The sequence below is a fragment of the Venturia canescens genome, chromosome 4 (genome assembly GCF_019457755.1).
Source record: "Venturia canescens isolate UGA chromosome 4, ASM1945775v1, whole genome shotgun sequence".
Lineage (NCBI taxonomy): Eukaryota > Metazoa > Arthropoda > Insecta > Hymenoptera > Ichneumonidae > Venturia > Venturia canescens.
Genome location: NC_057424.1, coordinates 24560037 through 24583937, shown reverse-complemented (window position 1 = coordinate 24583937; position 23901 = coordinate 24560037). Strand labels below are relative to the sequence as shown.

Below are 23901 nucleotides of genomic sequence, written 5' to 3'. Positions count from 1 at the left end.
TGGGAGTCCCAGTAGAAAATATTGGTATATTTGAAAAAAAAAAATTTCCTCAACATGTTGAAACTTGAAAAAAATTATTAGAATGTGCTCAAGTGACTTTTCTGTATTTTTATTTGAAAAGCGCTCTCAAATATGAACCATAATTTCAACAAATGTTTAGGTATAATTGTTTCAATTCATTTCTTTTTCTCAAAACAAGGCAGGGGGCTGAGTTTTTAACTATGAAACACATTTCTGTAAAGTGCGGATTTTTTTTTTTTAAACTTTTCTCATTGGCTTAAACGATTATTTCTCGATTTCGATACACGAAAACTCAATTTGGTATTTCTTCCGTGAATTTTGTTGCGAAAACGCACAATTCCACAAATAGGTGATCGTGTTTCATCAGTTGAACTTTGCAGAATTCACTTTTTGGTATTAAATTTCTTGGCAAATAAATCATTGATTGTGAACGTGAAGCTGGAAACCATAAGAGCCATTATCGAGGAAAATTAGGAATACCAGAAATGAGGTATTTTCGATCTTGGTAGTTCTAGTAATAAACTAATATATTGAGAAAAATACCCGAAGACGTGGTTCTCGGTGACGATGGCGTCAGTATTCCAGTTGAAAGTGAAAATTTGACCGAGCGCTATACAAAAGCAGGAATTACATTCATTTCTCAATCTGAAAAACTATGTACATACATTTTCAACCTTGCAAAACTTATTTTTAACTACAACTATTTTTTAGAAACATCTTAAAAAATCCTCGATTTTGTGTATTTTCATCAAACTGTTGTATTCTGGGTAATGTTTTTGTGTTAATTTCTGTAAAATAATGAATTTAATGTAAAAATAAGATATAAATTTTCACTACAATTTTGTACTCGTCATCCATAACAGAACATGTTAAATTGTATAAGTGCAGTCCTAAAGCCTAATTCTGTTTTTATTTTTCAAATAAATACTGGAATAGTTATTCAGTAAGACAAAAAAAATTTTTTATAAAAATTCATAATGTATTATATATACGTGTAATACAAAAAAAATTAACAGCAGACCCGGTATTGGTTCAAAGGCCTTAAAGGTTCAAGGTAGAGATCGTCGAAGTGCAACAACACCCGCGGATGTTCCGGCCTCCGGATTTAATTCCTTCAATCTTTGCTCCATTTCGCATAATAAAGCCGATCTGTAACGATTATGAAAAGTAACATTTAAAATCGAGAAAAATTTTGATTCGATTCAGTTTGTTTTTTTGACGATCCTTCGAAATCAGCGAAATGAAGAAACATTTAATTCTCATTGAATTTCAAGAGTCTTACAGTACAGACCTGTATTCCTCGTAACGCATCACAACTTCTTCGAGCTCTTGTTTATACAATCTTGTGAGCATGGCATTGAAACAATCGAGCTCAGGAAGGCGGAATAGTTCCCACCGAAGTTTACGATCAAGAGATATCGATGCTCTGCTGTAAACGTATAACCAATGGGGAATTTCTTCATTAAGATACGGATTGGCCGGTACGAGGACGCTGTGAGAATGAAAATGCGTATGTCTAGGGGGCGAGACAACGCGTACCGCTTGCATCTCCAGCGGATAACATGGATGTTCGTACTGTGCTTGGCGTGTGATATGACTAAAAACAAAAATTTATTCAATTTCTTTTAGAAAATAGCGTAGATATTAGGTGCATTCCCTTTCAAATCTGCTATTTCAACTTTGCATTTCTTTTTCTTTCTTGAAGCTTACGTAAAGGAACTAACTTAATTTTTTATTTTTATTTTCATCTCAACAAATTTATCCACATCCATATTGACAATGTTAATTTATACTCACTTGACATAGTAAACCCCGTATTCAGGGGATTCAATCCTTTCCCATCCTGTAGGTAAACCTTCTTTCTCCAATGGATGAGACCAATGTGTAGTTTTAGTATTATGATCTATGTAATACTTTCTGCCTCTCAAAGTGAAATCTACCGACCATCCGGGTGGTAGAGGAAGTTCATCGGGTTGTTCACTACGCGAGCTTGATCTTGCTGATTGACTACGACTATAAACAGGGTTTTGACGATATGGTACAGCTTGATTAAACTCCTCATAAGCACTATCAACCTCGAATGGTATATAAGGCAATTGAGGCGTTTGTACACGATCCAGATGATACTCCGATCCGGCGTATTGATTGACATAAGTGTGCGATATTGCTGGTGACAAACCAGAATGATACATAGGAGTTGCTGTTCGTGAAATTGCACCATCGCCATGTCCCGAGTTCACAGAGAGACTTGCGAATCTGTTGAATTCATTTTTGCATTCTGTAGCATTTCTCTTGTTATTGTATAATTTGTTCTCAAGAATATTAGAATTTTTTTTATCAATAACATCAACATATACTTCCTGAACAGGGTTTTGAATTTTTAAGTATAGTTAGAAAGGTGCGTTTGATTATACAAAGCTTATGAAACCAAAATAATTACGGGCGACACCTGTAAAATTTCAACTGTATATCGAAGAATTTGTGCATCACTAATATCAACGGTTCATAGGGTATGAAAACTTACTAGATATTTCGATAGAATGTCTGAATAATCCAAAAATGTCTGTTTTTCAATGGAAGTTAGAGTTTTGCTTAACAGAGATTCCAAAGGTTATTACCTCTTCACAGAATCAACCCTTGTTACACCCATGGCTTGTTTAATCAAACTGGATTTTTACTAATCCTATAAGTATTCTTTGATTTATACAAAGTTTTATGGTACGATAATATATGGGTTCTATTAATGAGGAAAATCAGAATTTTTGTCATATATGAATGAAAGAGGCAAAAATATTCATAAAATAATATCTGTAAACTGTTCCAGGTAAGATTTTGTTCAATTTTTGTTTTCTACTACAGTAGAAGAAAATAATGTTACCTTTGAGCTAGATCGGGTACAGAACTGTTGGGTGTATATTTTCCTTCGTGACTGCCCAGCCCAACGGCGCTCATTGTAGTTTTAGTATTTCCAAATTTTTGTACCATACTTGGCTGCTGTGGAACTGGCTGAAATTTTTTTTTCAATTGATACAAAGCCCACAAAATAATTGTTGAATCTCCAACTTACCAAGGATGGCGGTAAAGTTTGTTGATTGTTGCGTCTTCTCGCCCTTCTATTGGGTTCCGTTGTCCACACATTGATTACTGTAAATATGAAAATTCAATTAAAAACTTTGAATAATTCTCGTCAAATTATCGATAGACGATTGTTTCTTTTTTATATAAAAATAGTCGGAAAAATCGCCGTACGTTCGATGGAACTCACTGGGCATTTCCGGAGGGGTTTCTTTTTTAACATATTTCCCAACAACACCCTCTTTTATCGTTCGTAAATCTTTGTTCTTTCTTGACAACATTTCGTATTCTAGTTTGTCACGAACCACGAATTCGTGTCACGCATCAATAAACAAAAACACTGAAGTGTCAAAAATTCTATTTTCCACAATAGCGATAAAAAATTTCCTTTCGAGTATACTTGGGAGTACAATTATTTTCGTGATAAAACACATTTTCTTCCACATTTTATTCGATTCATTTAAGTAAGAGTCAACATAAATGAATGAAAAATGTTAGAAAAATCATCATTATTTCACACTCGCTATCACTGATGAGCTCTACTACTCCTACTACCGATCTGGATCTGGAACCTGACGAACCTGACTCAAGCGTAGTACCGAGAGAGAAAGAGCACATATCTTTTTTTATATGATATGTGCGCACGCGCACTTTTTTTGTACAGTCTGCGAACTAGTGCGAACAGAAAATCGTTTTCTGGTGTACTGCTGCAAATATAATACTTTTTCTCCTTTTACTACACAAATTCGAGGTTATAGTTCTCACGGTTGTCACGGTCCTCACGGTTCTCATTGTTATTATTAGCCAAATTTTTTGGTGGGCTGTACCGACAAAGACAGCTGCGTACACTTCGACTGTCTTTCTTGGAACACGAGTCAGCGTGGTAGCGTTCCAAGTTCCAATATTAGGAGAGTGTAGAGAGAGAGAGAGAGAGAGAGAGTTCAATGCTCGACTGTGCTATCGACACCATTCGCCACCACCGTCGACACGGTCGACACCGACACCGTCCGATACGAGACGGCCATTTTTTTCTAACCATATTGGATTTTTTTGTGATGATTTATTTAAATTTGTACTATAAAAAAATTCCTTAGGGAATCTCTGTTTAATATTGTTTAAAACATTGTTAGAAAAGAACAATATTGATACAAAAAAATGATGATCATCTTGTGAGCATTTTTTCAAACTTTTAGATTAGATTATTACAATTATTTGTCGTTTTAGAAATAGGTCATTTAACCCGCAATCGGTAATGCTGTGTGCTACATCAATCAGCTGATTTTCATCTTGCTCTGAAAAAGTAGCATCAATCAGGATTAAAATTTATAGTCAATGAAGTTAACATTTATTAATTAAAAAATGGCATTGTTAAATAATTTGCTACTTTTTTCATTAAAGTATGCAAGACAAGCTGTTCTTGTGAGATCGGAAACTCCAAGTCTTGGTAAGACATTCAATTATTTTAGGTTAGGACTGAAAAAACCAAGATTCTAGTTGAACATTTCTTTACATTCAAGCACAGAAGAAATTATTGACCGCGTGAATTGATTCTAATTCTACAGCCGCTGGACAACGTGCATCTAAAAGAAAAAATTTTAATCTTCCTCGTATATACGTGTAAAAAGTGTTACTGAAAAAAGAATTATAATTCAATCGTATGAACTGAATGTTCTGTTTTTCGACTGTAGCCAGTGTGCGTCATGCTTCAAAAAAGTCAGGAACGAGTACAAGAATAAAGCCAGGACATCCGAGACCAAAACATCGAGGTTGGAAAGTTCAGGATGGTCATATGGTCCAACCTGGTCGTATACTTGTTACTCAACGGGTAACACGATTTCATCCTGGACTTCATGTAAGAACAACATTTATATTTAAGAGTATTGTTCATCAATAGTATTTCACGAATATATCTGACTTGTGACTATTTTTATTGAAAAAGGTTGGTTTTGGTAAAAATGGAACATTGTGGGCTTTGGAGAAGGGCAAGGTAGCCATAACTTGTGAAAAAGTTGACCTCAATTGGGATCACACTTGGATACAGAGATGTTACGGCGGACGACAAAATCAACTAATCTACAAGAAATATTTTAATGTCATACCAGAAAAACACCACACTACTTTTAAACTTGTGGATCTCATTTAATCAACGGCAACAACAACTTTTGTTCAATTTTATTTTGTTATCCTGTAATCAAAATTATCAATGGAAAAAAAAAATTATATGAATTAAGACAATTGTAACGATGATCATTTACACAGGTGAAAACATATTAGATTCTGCCCATTGGAAAGATTGATATTTTATTTTCGTCTGATCTTCATCATCGAAAGTTGCAAAAACTTGAGTCTTCCTTACATGACAAGCAACTCTACACTGTCCAGCCAATTCCATTATTGTTATATCCTTGTCCTTGTCTTTGCACTCTATTATAAACAGGGAGTGAAACATTATTGGATCACCTGAAAAGTGTTTGAATTTGCACAATCAATACTCATCCATGAACGTGTGAAATTTTCAATCGATTGAGCCAATCTTCTTACCAGGATATGCCAGAAAATCACCTCCAAACTTTTCACCACTGGATACATAAAATCCTCTTTCCCACAAATCTTTGTATGTCTTGTATCTCAAAGTTTCGTTCATTGTAGAGGGGTATTTCCAAATGGCAACTTCTGTGTCATTTTCTCCCAACCAAGGGTAAGCTGTTACATTTTACATAAAATAAAGTTCGTCTTGAAGGGTGAAAATTATTAATGAATAACAATTACATGCATTACACGGAGTGATATTTTTTAACGTTTAACAAGAGAGAATGAAATTAATTAAATAATTCGAATATTATAGATTGAAACAGCAACTTCATTTTTTACTTGTGTCTTGCCTGTGTGAGTTTGTACCAGAGCTTCGCTCTTCTCAAGTTTTGGTAATTTAGCCATCTCTTCGGACATCAAAACTTCTCTGTCAATATCAATGTTGTTCAATGCTTCTTGAGTCTCTTTTTTGAGAGGTCTTTTCAGTTTCTTCTTTGCAGTTTCCACTCCCAGTATCTTTCTCCTTTTGCCATCGACTATTTTGTCCATCACTTTGATCAACTAACAAAAAAAATTTTCATTTCTCAAAAACTTGTTCGAAATATCAAGTTTACCCATAATATTTGAAAAAAATACCTGATTTCTGCGTTCTTGCCTCAAGCATTCTTCCTGTTGAACAAACAGCTTTCCTCTGTACTCCTCAACAATTTTTTTCAAACTTTTGCTGGGTTTTTGGAGCAAACACGGATAATAAATCAGCCTAGCAATATTTTTTTCCAACAATAAAGTTGCCTCCTCCGGTAAGAGCATCAACGGTAGACCGTGAAGAATATCTTGCCGTGATTTTTTTGGCAAACACCCAATCAATTCTCCTATTATTCTGTGATCTTTCCTCAGTGTCAACCAGTCTTAAATCATGGATAAAATTTCTTATTTTCACTCATTTTTTAAACTTGATTCACTGAACATTATTCGATTTTTTAAAATTTTATTCAAAAAAGGTAGTACAAAAATGTCTATTACATGCCTTATATTGATGCATAATTGTATCAATAAATTTACCTTCTGCACTCCATACGAAAGCCTGTCCCTTCGATAATACAAGATCGATCATTGTTGAGAATCAATTTGTAATTTTGAATAAATTTTATTAAATTGTAATTAAGATAGCATTCTTCGTGTCCTTCTTTCTTTAAGCTATCTATCTTCGTCAGCGTGGAGAGTTCGTCATACAATACGTACTTGAGGAAAACATTTTGAATGCACTTCACTTTCATATGTGAGGAGCAGTAACGAATGGAGTGAAAGACATGAAGAACGTGACACGACGAAGCGTTGACTGTATTATTACATTTTTTTTATTACACATTTGATATAGTCCTAACGGAAAATCGTTTTCTCAGTTATCGTCGCGCTGCTAGTCAACTATATTTTGATGGACTGTACAGTGTACCGCGACGAAGAAAACTGCGCACAGCCATGATATATATATATATATATATATACATAAAAATATATTTACAACATATGCTCAATCGGTAAGAGATGTTTGTTCTAGATGGCGCTGATGATTGAAAATAATAGAAAGAAAAAAAAATGACAATAATTTCCCGGTCGTTAGTGCAGCAGTGCCTACCTCTTTTTGCATCACGATCCAGGAAGAAAATTTCATTTGTTGTTGCCCTCTTTTTGTTGGGGTGTATCGTGGTCCACTGTACTACCTATACGATAATTTTCAACGAAACAAAAAAAATATGAAAAAAAGACACTGTGACTAAAGCGTTGAGTCGTGATTGTTACGAGCGTCGTCAAAATAACATACGCGGCGCAGTTGGTTGTTCTCGCGCAGGATTTAGAAAGACAATTTTTTTTTGTTCGTGTCGTCGCCGTAACGCACGTCGAATGTTGGCGTTTACCCGGTATGTGATCGGATGAGGAAAAAAAAAGGAAACCGTGATTCGTGTTTTTAATAAATTTAATTAACAGTGTGAATCTGTACCGTTTTTTTTGCGGTAAAAACCGACGATGAGGTTCCTTGGACGTGGCCCACACGCGTTGAGATGTGAAACGCGCGTCGCCTAGCCCCTCTTCACTTTTTACGTACACGCAACATACTATAAAACACGTTGACACTCACGGGAAGAACCTTGTGATAGCCGATTTTTAAAATTGGGTTGAAAAAACGCAAAAGTACGCATACTAGGACATAATTAAATTTGGGCAAGGCAATAATGGCAGCTCACAAGACAGGTGGGCAAAATGCTCGCAAGAAAGTACAGGTACGTTTTATCGTCTGACACATTAAAAATGGAAGAAACGTAATCTTTTATTTACTTACATTCGGTATGAATCTAATAATATATTTTTTTCTAAACCTCCATACCATTAGTGTTTCATGCGCCAAAAAAATCGCTCATTATACTGGTTTTTGCACCAAGCTAAAATATGGTTGAAGCATCAAACTGTCTATCATAAAATTCACTATGAAATAACAACGAAGCAATTCTCATTGAACCACTACCATTCGCATGCTCAATAGTGATTGATTGTAAAGTTATCAATTTAAGTTACGGATTTATGTCAGCAAACTAATAAAGGCTGACAACGATGCAGTGGGATCCTAGCTATTCTGGTCAAAACACCAATGAAGAAAGATCGAAAGCAGAAACAATAGTTTTGTTAATTTATGTTTAAAGGTTTCTATGGTTATAAGGGATGAAGTAGAGAGAAGACACAGAGCTGGTGTAAATTCCTTGCAGTACGATCCTGTTCTGCACAGGCTATATTCAGCCGGCAGAGACAGCATTATAAGAATATGGAATTGCAAAAATATGAAGGAACCTTATATTCAATCCATGGAACATCATACCGACTGGGTAAACGATATTGTCCTGTGCTGCGGAGGAAAAAATGGTACATCGTTTTAATGATAAATTAAGAATAACTTTGTAGAATACTCATTGATAATATTGTAATTACAAACTTGAATTTTACAACTTCTGATCATTTTTTAATCTAAATGTTTGAGAATAATCATCTGCTTGATTTGCAGTCATATCGGCAAGTTCCGATACAACAGTCAAAGTGTGGAATGCCCATAAGGGATTCTGTATGTCGACTTTGAGAACGCATCAGGACTATGTCAAGGCTTTGGCTTATGGGAAAGACAGAGAACAAGTTGCCAGTGCTGGTTTGGATAGAGCTATTTTCCTTTGGGACATCAATACTCTCACAGCACTGACAGCCAGTAATAATACAGTTACAAGTACGTTCTTAAATCTCTGAAAAATGTATTCCTCATTTGATACTTCAAAATTTCCATCAAATCGTTTGCACAACTCATTCACCGAATCGTATTTTACCAGTTAAATAATCACAAAAAATTTTGCCCAATGCCAAATTCGCGATATATATATTGATCGATCATATTTCATTTCACTTGCTGATTCCGCAGCATCCTCACTTACGGGGAACAAAGATTCAATATACAGTTTGGCGATGAATCCTCCGGGGACGATAATCGTAAGCGGTAGCACGGAAAAAGTATTGCGAGTGTGGGATCCAAGAACATGTGGCAAATTGATGAAACTTCGAGGACACGCCGACAATATAAAAGCACTTGTTCTTAACAGAGACGGTAGTCAGTGCTTGTCGGCGAGTTCGGACGGCACAATAAAACTCTGGTCACTGTCGCAGCAATTATGTATACAGACATTCCGGATACACACAGAAGGTGTTTGGGCTTTGCTGGTAAAAGATTAGAATCTCTTCTAAAGGAAAGAATATGTTTGCTTTATTATTGTCACTTTGAAATGAACGAGTTTTGATTTTTCTTCTCAAGGCGACAGATACTTTCAGTCATGTGATATCGGGTGGTAGGGATAAGAGAGTAATAATGACGGAGTTAAGAAATCCTGATCGTTACACAGTCATTTGTGAAGAATCTGCGCCGATATTGAAAATGACGATGACTCCGGATCAATCGAGTATTTGGGTCGCGACTAGCGAATCGACCATCAATAACTGGGCAAGTTAACGCACTTATTCATCGAAATTAACAATCCCTGACTACCATACGAGGTCTTAATGATTCTCATGTATTTTTTCAAATAATCTTTGTTATAGATTTACATGTTCAAGCTTTTTCTGCACAAATCTGTAATTAGATTTTGCTCATCACCGATAGTTGTTCCCTAATTCGGACCGCATAATATACAGTTTATATTTTTTGAGACCCAATTCAACATACAATCGCGAAGAGTACATTTATTCATTGATTGTTATTTCCTTCCAGAGTATAACGCAAAAAGATTGGCAATGCGGTGGAGACTATTGTGTCGATAGCACAGGTGGGGGAGACGGTGGTCTCGCGCCCCGTAGCATCGAACCAACACAAAGAATACAGGGAGGACCAGCGATAAGACTGTATCATATATTAAACGATAGGCGGCACGTTTTGACGAAAGACACCGAAGAGAACGTAGCTCTTTATGACGTTCTAAAAGCTTGCAAAGTTGAGGACCTTGGACGCGTTGATTTCGATCAAGAGATTAAAAAACGTAGCAAGATGGTGTTCGTGCCGAATTGGTTCAACGTGGATTTGAAAACTGGGGTTTGTTTTTGTTCCATTAACACTTTCAATGCGTTGGAAGATTTACAAATGAAGAAAACATAATAATTATTTTGTAATTTGTAAATGTATTCGATTAAATGCAGATGTTGACAATTCATCTGGGTCAAGATGAGAATGATTGTTTCTCAGCTTGGGTATCAGCAAAAGACACAGGATTAGCAGAAAACGACTCTGCCGATCAAAAAGGTAATGGCTTTATTGTTAGCGGAATGTTTTTTTCTAAATATTTCATCGTAATATACCTCGCAGTGAATTATGGAAACCTCTTGCTGCAAGCGTTGTTGGAACATTGGTCGAGACCTTTGCCAGCTGATGATGAAAATGATGGAAACGGGGACGACGGTAGTGGACAATCGAGAGGAGGAAATCCTTATTTTTCAGTACCAGGTCATACACCAGTTATTTTCAGGTAAAATTTTATTTCGAAAATTAAACAATTTCAATGGAATCATCGAGACGTTCTTCGACCGATTTTCGAAGTTAAATATCTTTCATCAATGAAATTTCAGCGAAGTCGGCGGAAGAACCTTGTACAGATTGCTCGTTCGTGACGCTGCGGGTGAAACTGAGGGCGTATTATTGAAGGAAACTGTACCTTCGTGGGTTGTTGATATCGTTGTACACAAGAATTTGCCTAAATTCATCAGAATGCCGTTCTACCTATTACCCCATGCCAGCTCTGGGTTTAAAAGTTTGAAAAAGTAATATCTCCGACGAATCAAGCAATCAACGAGATAAATTAAATCGTCCGGTCCTTTGTCGATTGTTTTTAGGGATCGTCTGATCGCGAATGATTTCATACAAATGCGAAAAGTCGCTGAGCACGTATATGATAAGGTTTTGGGCGCTGGAAGCGATTCAGGATCCGTAGCCGGTGGAGGTGGCAATACGGTATCAGGTGGTTCGCCAGCTGGTGATCGTACCAACACGGATTCTAACGCAGACAATTCTTCGCTGGCCGAAGAAAAAGTTGAATTGCTTTGCAACGATCAACTTTTGGATCCATCGATGGATTTGCGAACGGTTGGATCATTTTCTCCTCCACCATCATTCTTCTTTTCTATTTTCGATATTCAAACATATTCCGATGAGAAAGAAATTCATGATTAATATTTTATGTTCTTGGTAGGTGAGACATTTTATTTGGAAAAATTCAGCAGATCTGACACTTCACTACCGGCCCGTTAAATAGTTGGGATTTCGACTAACCAATCACGGCTCTCTGAAGTGGGCCTGGTTCTGTGGCGTCGCCAAGTAGATCGATCCGACCTTGTTTACGTGCGATCGTAGTATTGAATAAAAAAAAAACCGTGAAACTGCAGAGAAACAAGAGGATTGACGAAGAGTCCGGTGCGCCGAAAAGTTGCCAAAAACAAAACAATTTTTAACTAAAAAAAATGATAAATAACAAAGGTGAAAGAAATGAAGACGAGATGGTCACAAGAAGAATGCGATTTCAAACCAACGTTAGCGAGTCGACAAAATGAATTTTTTTTCTATCTCATCGTACAATTCTGAGCACTCGTGAAAAATGTCGATAGTATCGTCTCATTGACTAAACCTTAAGGCTGTCTCGTGTTCACGATCACTGTGGTTTATGTATGGCTAACTTTTATGAAATTGGTCTTGGATATCTTCAAAAGAAAGCAAAGAAAACGATTCCAATGATATTGTACTTCTTTCATACGAGGAAAAACACGAGTTGTTCGCGAGAATACATATATTTTTTATCTTTGTTTTTCTTATTTCGTTTACAATGCCACGTAATTAATGAAACACGAAGAAACCAAAAAGTGAGAGAATACTTGACGATGAAATGAGTTAGATCCATTGCTTTTTTCAAATCGCCCGAATCTTAGCTTATTCTTTGTCTTCCATTTACACGAAGGACAGCTCGCTAGAAATAGGGATTGCCACGAGAGAGACAGGGGGAGAGCGAGAGAGGGATGGAATCATACTGATAATTGATGAAATTAAGATTCTTCTCTCTTATTTCACTTATGGCATTGTAAATAGATATTAAAGATTCTTGGCCTAAGAAAATTCGGGGAAAAAATTTGCCAAAAAATTGTTCAAGGAATATTGATCGAGTCGCGATTCGAAAAATTCCTAGCACTAATCGCTTTGCCAATTGGATCATGGTACCCTCTATTTTCATTATCAACAAGCTATTTCTCTATTTCTCCCTGCCTCTCTCTTTCTCTCTCTAGTCCGCAGTTTAACATGGCATAATTCTCAAACACGAACGTCTCGGTGTATAAAAATTTTGGATTAAAACAGTTGGAATAAATAATTAAGAGAAAAAAAACCGGCGAGCTTAAGAGAAAAGCTACCAAAATTAAGCGTATTTATTACTAGTTAAGTTTGATTTTTTTACGTTACAAAAACAAATTAAAACGGAAACCGAAAATGTATCACAAGTGTATCATCTATGCAAACTTAGGTCGGTAACGAAATTGGAAGCACGCAAATATTTCGATTCAAAGTTTATGGGACCTAGGAAAAGATAGAAATGAAAAAATTGTAAGACGAAAAAGAGAAGAGCTGATAAAGAAGACGAGAATTCTGAATCTATCGAGAGCTAGAAAAGATGAGTGATTTATTTTCGTCGCATAAACGCAATTGATGAGGTGGAAAAACATTTATGAAATTGCAATCCACTGAAATCATGTATCTTTTAATTGAACATGTTTTACTCTTTCGCTTTAGGAGTGGTATAAATTAAAAAAAAAAGAAAAGTACGACAAAATTATTAGAGTGAAGGTGTCAAATTTTATATGCGTTCTAGAGCACGACGTTTTCTTTCACGTTGATAAGGAACTCGCATTCGCAGTTTTTGCTTTAATTACTTTGTATTCTCCATCTCATCTATAGTTTAGCAATAAATGAGCAGATAAAAATCTCGTAAAGAAATGACGCGATGAATGATAAAAAGACCAATCTAGTCAAAGATCTCGCGATAACCGATTCAAGAGTTGCATGAATCAAATTTGTTCCCATTGATTCACAAAGAAAAGATGAATCAACTGAAATAAGAAAAAATTGTGTACCGCTGTCGGACGAACAAAAAAATACTTTAGATTGTAATGGAACAACAAAATATCATCTCCACGGTAAAAATTTCTTGCCGAATTAGATTTCTTTTTTCAAATGATGATGATTAATTTTTTTTTAATTTCTTTTTCGATTCGAGAACTCATTAGTCTACCAAAAAAAGTTTTTCAGACGTTTTTTAATCGTTTTTCATTTTGAAATTTAGTTTTGAATGCTAAATAACCACTTATGAGGATGGCTCTGTAATGTTATGACGATACGACCTAGGGATGTGTAACGAAACATTTGATTAACTAGAATTTGAATAAAACGTATATTTAATACGTAGATCCTATGAATGTTATGATCCATTGAAATTTCATCCAATTTGCTCTTTTTATTCAGTGGATTTCCTCGATTATAGAATCGATCGCTTCAACAAATGATTCACACGTCTTATATGGTCTGGGTGAAATAGTATTTTCATCTCCTTCACGATATTTTCCTGTTTTTACCAGAATTCCCCTCAAACCAGCTGCTTGGGATCCAGCAACATCATCTCGTACATCCTACAATGATAAGTCAACAATAAACTTAAGCCACTTATGAAATCTTCAATATATGTGAAATAAGGTGCATAGATACAAAACTCCAGAATCATGGAAATTTCAGACTCACATCACCTATCATAATTGCTTCTTGAGGATTGATATTTTTGAGAGCAGCTAGAAAAAATTCTTCTTTTGGTTTGCCAACAACTAACGCTTTTACACCAGCTGAATATTCGAGCCCCTTTATAAATGCACCAGGCCCAAGGGCCAATCCATCCGACCGTTTGTAATATCTTCCTTCATGAATCGCAACAAGCGAAGCTCCGTTTATGAGTAATCTACAACAAGTCGAATCATTCCGAACAAACTAGGATGTGTTTATGTACAATCATTTGTATCAATGTTACTTTTTTTCAACTACCTGAAAGCTTGGTTCAGTTCTTCGTAATGAAATTTTTCCGGTGCTAATCCAACGACCACTGCATTCAAATCACTGTCACTTTTTTTCAAATCTTCAAAATCTTCCATGGCCGCAGTGTCAATAAGAAGTAGAGGATTCAGGTTTCGATTAAGTATCAATTCTCTCGCGGCAGCGAGTGAACTGAATATTTCGTCTTGGTTTATATGAAATCCAAGCTGGGTCAATCGATTATGCAGATAGCTCTTCGATTCTTTTGTTGTGTTTGTAACAAATTTTATGATCGCATTTGTCTGACGAAGCCTAATAAAACGACAAATTCACTTTGCAAAGTAACAAACAGTCAATAATTCGAATATATTTCATGTTGACTTATGACGAGTTGAAAAATGCGCGAATATATAATAAAGTAAAAGTGACACTATCCACAGCAAACTACACTATACCGGGATATTAATCGATGATTTATGTAATGAAATGTATCACCTTTTCAACGCTTCAACAGCACCTAAAATCACCGTATTTTCAATATGAAGTGTACCGCTTAAATCTATTAAAACAGCTTTTATTTTCTTAACCATTGTTTATTTATTATTCTTCTTTTATTTAGTTGGGTTTTCTATTTTTGTCGTCACGTTGCCGCAGCAGCAGGGCAGCAGGCAGCAGCTGCTCTTTGTTGATTCTTTTAGTTCTCAGAATATGCACAAAACAAATGAAGCGCTAGAGTAGTTTAAAAACATTAAATTCTCCTTGATTAAATTTCTTTGTAGGAATGGTGCAAGTAGACTACCGCGCCACTATAGTGATGAAAAGTGAAAGCTTTTGGGGGTCTTTTATCATTATTGTATTATTAATCAAAGTATTGAAAGTGCTACCCCCAATAGATAGAAAAAAAAGGAACAAGGGAGCTTTCGAGTAAGCGACAAAGAACGGCACTGTACGACTGTACAACACACGTGTGTCTGTGCATTTTTTGCTCTTTAGAACGTATTGTGGTAACCATAATGCGTTCCACGTGTCGCTTGCTGGAAAGCTCTCCAAATCGTCACCAATGCTTCCCAAAATAATTATCATCAACTGCGTTTTTTGAACGGCGTTCAAAAAGTGGTCAGGCTATTAGTCTCACTGCAACAGACGTGTACCTAGCCAAAAAGCAACAGAAGAAAATACGGTCTTGGCCACGTGCTCCACTTGTTTCGATAGAAATGGCCCTATCCTCGAAATCTGAAGCCCTCAAACATGTACCTTGGTTTTCGCTGTAAGTATGAAATGTTGAATTATTTTTCTTAAAAAATCTCTCACTTGTATTCAGCGTTTGAATATTTCCTTTAATTTCATACATTCTGATTCGAAACTTACCGAATTTAGATCACATCACGGACATAACCTCGTATTTTGTTTTATTATAATTGTATCGTATTTTACTTGGACGCCGATAACGTTAATAAACGTTACTTGTGTCTGTTTTTTTCAACGTTAATCTTTGTTTAAACTCGATTAAGCCTATGTCGAAACTATATGAAAAAAATTGAACTGAGTTCGAACTACATCGGAAAAACCGGCCATTACCGGTCGACTTTGCGCTGTAAACGCTAACAACGCCAACAGCGGTGCGTTTAACTGCATTCATCCCAAGTCGAACGCGTTTTGGCGTTACAGACGTTATTAACGTTGTCAGCGTCCAAGTAGAATGCATTCAATATTTGATAAATATCAACGCAATTGGTAGAGTCTAGTGATTAGTGCCTTAACAACTCTGTCGTCTGTTCGTTCGAGGCTCACCGAGTTATACTTTCTCCTAATATTTTAATTTTAAAAGTTCAAAGCAAGGTCGAGTGATTGTTCCAAACTCTTATGTTTTTTTCTATCTCAAATGATGATTGTGATTTGTGATTGAAATTTTATGACAGTTAGTTTAAAGTATAGTTAAAACTTCAAGTTTCAATTCATTTGTATTAGGTCAGAATGGCATCGAGTCTACAAACAAATATATTCCAATGATACTTTGGAACAAACAGCTGCTTATGAAACACTCTTGGTATGGAAAGCCAGGTAATATTATTGAAATATTATGGATACATACAAGCTTTGAATTTGAATTCGATTGTTTATCATATTACATAAGATCACTTGAAAAAAAAAAAGAATTTCCTGCACAGTTTTAAACAAAAGTTAAAAAAATTCCTAATATATTAAGAGTTCTGGCATCTATACGGTTGCACATTTTACTTAGTAAATAAGTTGACTCATAAGAACAAAAAATTTTTTATCCAAATGAAATTATACTATACTCTTTTCTTAATAGTGAGTTTTTTTTTTAATTCAGAATTCCAAAACTACCTGTAGGCGTAGAATGTACTCTATCGCTAATCCAAGTATGTTTGCGAGATAGAGAATGGAAAGAAAAAATTGACGAGGCTAAATTGCCAATGTATTATGAAAGTGATCTCCGCCTCATGTATTCCACAACGATAATGAGATTTTTGAATCAAATCTCAAACATCGGACACACAAAACAAACATCCATGTTTCAAATTGCCAAACAATTGGAAATTCCTGAATGGATCGTCAATCTAAGGCACGATGCGGCTCATGGACATGAGTTACCATCCCTAGGGTCACTGAGAATGGCAGCAAATATATTATTGACATGGCTACACGTAATGTTCCTTTTTCGCACTGTTTTTTAAGTATAAAAAATATATGATTTGTCATGTTCTTTCATGATTGAACAATTTTAGGAAGAGTATTGGTCGGCTGAAGCGAAAGCAATGGATCAATGTTACAAAGAATCAGCCAAAAATATTGAAGATGAAAGCTCTTGCGAGTACCGAGCACTTGCTGTATTCTTTGAACTCTGGATTGCAATTGGCCTTTATGCAAAAGCAGATTACAAAACTGTTAGAGAATTACCTGATACTGATCTTTGGTAATCTATTTAGATGAAATAAAATTCACAAGGCAGGTTTTGCAACTTTTCATGATGACTCAATATTTCTTTGATTCCAGCAATACACTACTGAATCTGTGCAAGGTTTTACCGGAAAGTCCACTGGAGAAGGAAAATATATCTGGAACAACAAAGAACCAAGATGACTATCTACTGTCTGTTGCCCGAAATCTTGTCTTCACGGAAATATCAACGCTACTGAACAGGAATAAATCTATAATGAAAATGGAGGAAATCATCGTGAAGATATTGTTTGATTGTGAGGCATTTTTACCGGGTTCTGAGATTACCAACATTTTTCAGACGGATGACGAAAAAAAATTTCGCTCGGATGGCAAAAAAACACACAATTTACCGACAGAAATGATAGACTTTTGGCGAAAATTCATTCTACTGCTTCACGACAAAAAACTACTGGATGGATTGATCTGGCGCTTGTTCGATTTTGTGAATTCACCGTACAACGATACCAACAAACGTTTCGTTGCATCGCTCTGGTTAAAATCGATTTTCCGTTCATTGCTTAAGCTTCGAATTATTCAGGGCGTGAGCCAATCGGTAGAACATACGTTTGATAATAAACAAAAGGGAATGTCCGGAAAACAAGGGATGCAAAAAGTTCGTGATATTGTACATAAGACCAATCCGGCATTGTCAAATGCTATGTGGCTCAATGCGTCGTCCGACATTCCAATGTTTTTGAAAGATATCAATTTTGCAACGGAGCTTCTTCTCAACCCAAATATGTATTCAAAAGTATTTATCGATCCAATGCTTGATCTTGTTACTCCATCGCTCACTAAAAAGTGTAAAGATAGTTTGCTCAAACTCGTAAAAATAATCACAACTACCGATCGTCCTACGAAAATCGACGTTAACGAAGATACCGATCGAATTTACTGCGTCGAAGATTTGATTCAAATTTGTGGGGATATCGGACCCACAGAACCACGAGCAAATCGAGTTTTGCTAACATCGATCGAACCAGAAATAGCTGATCGAACGATACGTACTGACGCTTGGGAAATTGCATCAGGTAAATAAAAAAGAGAATACTATTCGTCACGGTGAATGGTACAAAATATAAAATATTCATTTGAAAATTGAAACCGATTGAAAATCAAAATTCATCTACAGGTGACTACGAGTGGGCTTATTGTTCCTTTGGAATTTTACCCTGGCAAATCGATTCCGTGGAGACGCTAGAGCTCTCCGTTTCCCATCAGTCTCGACCGATTCTCATATCTAAAGAATCCACAATCCTGCCAGGATTACTGGATGAGAAATTATTGACGACTGAAAGTCGTGTCAATTGGGATCTTGTACTGAGAAAAAAAAAGAGAATGAAGAGAAAACGCAGACAAGACGACTCTGAAATCATGATAGAAAAGGCAATTGAAGTCGTGAAAAAGCGACAAAAATGAGTTTTCATGAGATTGTTCACTATAATTTATTGCTGTTGAGCTTTCGATTTATAATAAAATAAGAGAAAAACATTACTTACAAAAATTCCATTTATTCCAGCATACAATTAAAGAGCATCATGTGTGCAGTATTCCTCGGCAGATCAACCACTGTTTCAATTTTGCATTCTACACTGATGTTTTTTTCTCGCAAGTTACATAATAGTAAAGAATTTTTTACTTCACGGTATTTATCAAAAATGTTCACATTCTTGTCTTGCAATAGCCAAAATTTTGCAAAACAAATGAGCAAGAAGGTACAAAAATATCGATTTGACGAGTACTTTTTTCTCGTATGTCAAAAATTTGTTAAAAGATTTTGCTTCAATCGATTTTTCATTTTTTAATTACATAGTATCTTTTTTTTTATTAATTTCAAGCTTAGCTTCATTGTAGTTAGCTCCGCTTGTTTTAATATATATATATTTTTTTTTACCAAAACAGAAAGAAAATTCATATTGGAATGATAAATAAAGCAAGCTCTAAAATCAGAAAACATAGCCGATTATTCTAGAAATTTACAGACAAACTCTTTCGATATCTCGCCCATTCGCACATAGATATTCGAAGACAAAAATAGGAAAATAAATGGATGATTGAAACGGTAATCGGTTTAATTCAAAATGAAAAAAACACGCACGGATAATTTTGTTTTTAAAGCACTATTTTCATTAGTATTATTCAAACTCGGTTTCTCTTAAACCGAACAATTTATTATTTCATCGTAATTTTACATCTCGCAATAAAATTAATGACTCGGAAGATTGCACGACGTATAAAAGGTATATGTAAAAAGTATTCACTTATCACAAATTAACCAGGCACCATTGGTTTGATTCCGTTTTTTTTTCTTAAAAAAAAAAAAAAGGTGAAAGCACATCGAGTACAATTATATCGTCTTCTTTCCATCATGTTTCTCCATCTTTGAACGTTTTGAAATCGTGATTTCATAAAGCACTTTCATAAATTTCATGTATTCGTATCGTTAAAGCTAAATTTGCAACGGTCATGATGACCAATTCAGACGTAACCTAAGCCTTGGCTAGTTGAACATGGGAAATTTGCGGTACAGCTCATTCGTTTATCACTCTCCGCTGAGTAGCCCCGAAATAAAACCCAGATGCAGCAAATGCCTTCAAGACTTGCCAACAATTGTCATGTTCCAATCATTCCTCGTAACATAACTCATATTTGCCTCTCTCACCTACGCACGGTCGTAAATCTCATTTTCGTGTATATTATTGATGATTATTGATTGATTTTCATGAATAATAAATCATGATTATTGCTATTTCTGTACCCGAACACTGCCGGGTATTTCAGGTAGTTTCTCCTAAAATGAAAGCGTTATTTTATCCGTAGTTTGGGTCTTACGTAGGACCTCCTGCAAGTGCGCACTTGAATCGTAGCCAAATCGATCGAGTGGCGATCGATCCATTGCGGCCACTCTGGAAATAACAATAAGATTTTTTATTCCGGTACGAACGACCCTTGAGGAAAGAATTAGAAGGAAAAAACTTGTATCACCTTCCACCCGAGAGATTGCATAAAAATTTCCAATAGGATGGTCGAAGGTTTTGGGGCTCTATTATCGCAGCATGAAACAAAAGTGCAGTACTGAAACTGTACAGTAATATTGAAAACCATTTTAATTCGGGCACTTTTCCATTTTCAACTTCCCGGTTCCATAATAACTGAAATAGAAAGGTCGAAAGAAAATTCAACGTACTGCTGTTTCTATCACTTGTTATTACATAAATAGCTCTATTTTAATATAATAATATAATTCGTAATTATAATAATACTATTATTTCACCTGTAAAGCTTTCCACATAACATACAGGGCGGCAGTGTTATTTGGATACATCATGAACGCTATACTCGCGACGAATCCTGCTGGTATTGCATGATATTTTGAGTCCTTGTTGCACGCGCTTCTCAGAGAGCACGAGACTAACTGCAAGCAAAATACAATAATAGGTGATTCATCATTTCGAAACTCGAGATCCGATGACTTGAAAATATAAGATAATTATTTTTTTTCGTTTTTCGTACTCTGTATAAACCGGAGAAACCACCAAGAAATAGAGCCAGATTAAAATTTTTCTTGTTAAATATCGTTGGTCCAAGGATTTGTGGCTTTTTGATGATTTTAAAAGACCGAAATACCAACTGTAATGCTAATTGGGCAGCGACACCAACACTGAAGAGCTTTGCAGTGCCCTGAAATAACAGATAAAAGGCAAAATGCAACCTGCTTGACTGACCACGAAATTTGAGAGATTCGAGGAAAATCAAGATTTACTGCTAATATGTAATGAGCACAGCTGAATGGATGTGGACAAGTGGCGTGTCTACTTTGTCCTTTGATTCGGTTGATTATGAGTTGGTAGATCTTTAGTGCTTGCGCAGCTATGTGAAACATCGATTTCGACGAATTTTTTTTTGAACTTTGATTGCTCGGTCCGGGTTGATCGCTATTCCAATTATATGAAAACGTTTCACATGGTTTGGATCGCTGCTTCTCGAGATAATTCTCTTCTTCGTGTGAACCAACAATGTATCTGGTATAAAAAGATTACGGTTTTATGTTGATTGAGGAAAAATTTGTTTTTCAATAAGAACCATTTATGAGATGGATTTCAAACGTAAATTACATCTCACCTGATTATTTTGTATATAGAATCTTGTTTATTCGATTTTGATCGAAAAAGATAGAGTAACGTCGCCATACTTGCAGAAAAAATATATAATTCTCCTCTAGGCAAAACTGAGTAATACCCTCGCCAAACTCCCATTCTGAATAGAGTCTCTGTCGCCTGCGATTAAAAAAATCTCTATTCAGCTTTTTATTATTGTAGAAATGTGTTTCCACGCTCGCACAGTGAATCTGTTGAAACTGTTTAAACACGTACGATATTTGAAACATAAAGGCACAATAGAGTTCGTCTGGAAGGTCGTTCGATAAGAATTGCAGATAAGCTGGACAAGAATGATGGAAAGAAAGACACTGAGAGTACATTGAAATTTCCGAGCAGCCTTCTGCAAAATAATGCATGATTTTTATACATAATATTTTCAGATTTTTTTTTTTTTCAAATTTATCCATAATGATACAACATAGCCATTGATTGAAAATATGCAATGTCGAATTTATAATTCTTCAATATATAACAAAATTTCTAAGCAGTTTGAACGAGAAATAAATTCAGCAGCGTCGTATCGATGTACACTTTTGAATGCCACAACAATTTGATGGAAAATATCAAAAAATATCATAGCTCTGCATAATATTTAATTATTTATAAATCAGTATAGAATTAAACTCTGGCAGATTAACCAACCAGTCATGGTATGTTTTGGGAAAATCACATACCTGACAATTATGATATGGTGGAACGCAACCATAATTTTTGTCAAGACAACCATGATTTTCTAGTATGTGCCTTGTCCAAAACGCACCTAACACAAAAACATAGTTGGTAAATCCACCAGGGCAAAGTAGCATATGCTTACCTCAGGAAACAAATGAACATGGAATATGTGAACGAGCTCCATGACAAAAATGCGGTAGATTGTAATATACCGAGTATTGTTCTTTTTATGTCGGAGGAGCTTGGTACTTTTCCTTTCATCAGCAAGGTGACCTGACATAAACAAAGTTGAGTCCGATGATTCTCCATATTCTCTGTTAATTAATATATTCATATATTTTGCTCATTATGATCATACAATATGATACACGTGTATGAAGAATCCACTAAGATCAGAATAGAATAACTGGATAGATAAAGAAAAATTCAATTTACCAATACTCAGATGTATGAAAATTAATGTTTTTAACATCAGAAAGAACCAACTGTCGGGGTTTAAAAATTTATGGGAACACATTTACTGAAAGTTAATATTTTGACAGTGCCATAATGTCGACTACAATATAAACCAGATTATCTCAGATTTGTTTTGCATATATACTGCACTGATTGAACTTTTGATAAATTTCCAAAAGTTGTATTCCAGTGGTCTTTGCCATCAGAGCTATAAAATAATATTTTTGCATTTACAATATGAAATTTTTCATTAAAATGATGGTTTATGTTTTTTGATTGTACATCCGATTGATAAGTAAAATTTGGTTGTTCAAAGTCAATAATCAGAGTATTGTCATTATATCACTGATTATCCGATTATCAAATCAATCGATGAATGTATTGACTAGTGCAATTATTGAAAAATGAGAGTTACATTAGTAATCATATTTATAAGTTGCATTTCTTGATTAACCCTTTGAGTACCTGGGGGCCACTGGACGCCCGGTCTAATGAATACATAAATTTTGGTGTCATCAAGATAGCATTTAAAATATTCCAATAAAAGGTGTCAAATTTTTATAAGAATAATTCAAAGAATCAGGGTAAGGGTGAAAAGCAAGGTCATACATCTTGACACAACTATGCAAATACTCCGTTTGGTATATTTATATAGGTGTGCATGCAATAGCTGCTCTGTTTGGACTGTGGCTGATTCTTCTGAAGAGTTAAAAAATGGATACAATAAACAAATTTACTTACAATGTAAACGGTTGTATACATCCTGAGGCTTTCTTCAAAAGCATGAAGACCGAGGCCAGCTGTTGCGCTGATACAAGAGTCTGTCCAAGGATGCACATATTCCTTACAACTTCCATACAAAAATTTACTATATTGGACTGGCATGTTCAACGTATATACTATGATTATATATGTAGGCGTCTGAATTAATTCTCGCACTTCAAACGTTTGATGAAAAAATGAGATCCAATAAGAATGACTTTGACAATCAATTATAGACACTTGATCACATATTTCATATAGACGTAGCTCTTTAGCTATTCATAATTCTTCTCTCCACAGACGGACTTTGACACGCTCGGCCCAAGTTACAAAGTGCATATTCTGTTGATTCACACGAAAAAAAAAGAATCTTCCCGAACTGAGTGTTCTCGAAAGAACTGAATGTTGCAGGTGCGGAACAATATTCGGGCCCAAAATGAGTGTTTTCAAGTTGAGATTTTTTCAAAATCTCTTGCACTATTTTCAAGTTAGCTATAAGGATTTAACCAATTTTGTAGTGATTGTAATATAATTATAAGCATTGTTAATTATTATGATTTGCGTGTACTGAGAATGAGTGCATGACTATTCGGGCGTAATAAAGAAAAGAACTATAAATTGAGCCGCTGGGAA

General features: G+C 35.4%; 7 protein-coding genes across 13 annotated transcripts; 3 read left to right on the top strand and 4 right to left on the bottom strand.

The window, feature by feature from the left end:
- Positions 1-93: 93 nt before the first annotated feature.
- On the bottom strand, positions 94-4090 carry LOC122409442 (scaffold protein salvador). 3 transcript variants are annotated; one of them, XM_043417026.1, is made up of 6 exons: positions 3678-4090; positions 3089-3165; positions 2900-3027; positions 1819-2277; positions 1313-1618; positions 94-1170 (listed from the first exon to the last, which is right to left on the bottom strand). In XM_043417026.1, exons 1-6 carry the CDS (start codon positions 3712-3714, stop codon positions 1071-1073), a joined length of 1107 nt encoding a protein of 368 aa, XP_043272961.1. In that variant the 5' UTR covers positions 3715-4090; the 3' UTR covers positions 94-1070. The 3 variants fall into 3 exon arrangements, with proteins under 3 accessions (XP_043272961.1, XP_043272959.1, XP_043272958.1); XM_043417024.1 differs by lacking the exon at positions 3678-4090 and adding an exon at positions 3271-3667; XM_043417023.1 differs by lacking the exon at positions 3678-4090 and adding an exon at positions 3287-3667.
- Positions 4091-4331: 241 nt separating this feature from the next.
- mRpL27 (mitochondrial ribosomal protein L27) lies at positions 4332-5387 on the top strand. Its single transcript, XM_043417036.1, has 3 exons — positions 4332-4540; positions 4785-4948; positions 5036-5387. The coding sequence occupies exons 1-3, from the start codon at positions 4456-4458 to the stop codon at positions 5237-5239; spliced, it is 453 nt and encodes a 150-aa protein (XP_043272971.1). The 5' UTR covers positions 4332-4455; the 3' UTR covers positions 5240-5387.
- Tsen34 (tRNA splicing endonuclease subunit 34) lies at positions 5254-7392 on the bottom strand. The gene is made up of 6 exons (XM_043417027.1): positions 7265-7392; positions 6691-6718; positions 6265-6536; positions 5979-6189; positions 5638-5799; positions 5254-5556 (listed from the first exon to the last, which is right to left on the bottom strand). Exons 1-6 carry the CDS (start codon positions 7298-7300, stop codon positions 5348-5350), a joined length of 918 nt encoding a protein of 305 aa, XP_043272962.1. The 5' UTR covers positions 7301-7392; the 3' UTR covers positions 5254-5347.
- Positions 7393-7770: 378 nt separating this feature from the next.
- LOC122409437 (WD repeat-containing protein 48) lies at positions 7771-13642 on the top strand. Its single transcript, XM_043417007.1, has 11 exons — positions 7771-7907; positions 8325-8541; positions 8681-8893; positions 9083-9378; positions 9470-9655; positions 9923-10240; positions 10345-10447; positions 10511-10670; positions 10771-10962; positions 11035-11284; positions 11391-13642. The coding sequence occupies exons 1-11, from the start codon at positions 7860-7862 to the stop codon at positions 11451-11453; spliced, it is 2046 nt and encodes a 681-aa protein (XP_043272942.1). The 5' UTR covers positions 7771-7859; the 3' UTR covers positions 11454-13642.
- On the bottom strand, positions 13610-14967 carry LOC122409447 (haloacid dehalogenase-like hydrolase domain-containing protein 2). Its single transcript, XM_043417031.1, has 4 exons — positions 14750-14967; positions 14267-14566; positions 13973-14183; positions 13610-13863 (listed from the first exon to the last, which is right to left on the bottom strand). Exons 1-4 carry the CDS (start codon positions 14842-14844, stop codon positions 13696-13698), a joined length of 774 nt encoding a protein of 257 aa, XP_043272966.1. The 5' UTR covers positions 14845-14967; the 3' UTR covers positions 13610-13695.
- Positions 14968-15059: 92 nt separating this feature from the next.
- Positions 15060-18712, top strand: LOC122409438 (uncharacterized). 2 transcript variants are annotated; one of them, XM_043417009.1, is made up of 6 exons: positions 15060-15521; positions 16223-16315; positions 16656-16923; positions 17005-17192; positions 17273-18249; positions 18351-18712. In XM_043417009.1, the coding sequence occupies exons 1-6, from the start codon at positions 15469-15471 to the stop codon at positions 18635-18637; spliced, it is 1866 nt and encodes a 621-aa protein (XP_043272944.1). In that variant the 5' UTR covers positions 15060-15468; the 3' UTR covers positions 18638-18712. The 2 variants fall into 2 exon arrangements, with proteins under 2 accessions (XP_043272944.1, XP_043272943.1); XM_043417008.1 differs by having other exon boundaries at positions 15061-15521; positions 16590-16923.
- A 610-nt stretch (positions 18713-19322) lies between these two features.
- Positions 19323-23853, bottom strand: LOC122409440 (transmembrane protein 135-like). 4 transcript variants are annotated; one of them, XM_043417019.1, is made up of 9 exons: positions 23248-23853; positions 22193-22323; positions 21592-21718; positions 21341-21495; positions 20982-21240; positions 20732-20899; positions 20493-20633; positions 20204-20370; positions 19323-20124 (listed from the first exon to the last, which is right to left on the bottom strand). In XM_043417019.1, exons 1-9 carry the CDS (start codon positions 23389-23391, stop codon positions 20010-20012), a joined length of 1407 nt encoding a protein of 468 aa, XP_043272954.1. In that variant the 5' UTR covers positions 23392-23853; the 3' UTR covers positions 19323-20009. The 4 variants fall into 4 exon arrangements, with proteins under 4 accessions (XP_043272954.1, XP_043272955.1, XP_043272956.1 ...); XM_043417020.1 differs by having other exon boundaries at positions 22193-22364; positions 23248-23386; XM_043417021.1 differs by lacking the exon at positions 22193-22323 and adding an exon at positions 22053-22138 and having other exon boundaries at positions 23248-23366.
- Positions 23854-23901: the final 48 nt, after the last annotated feature.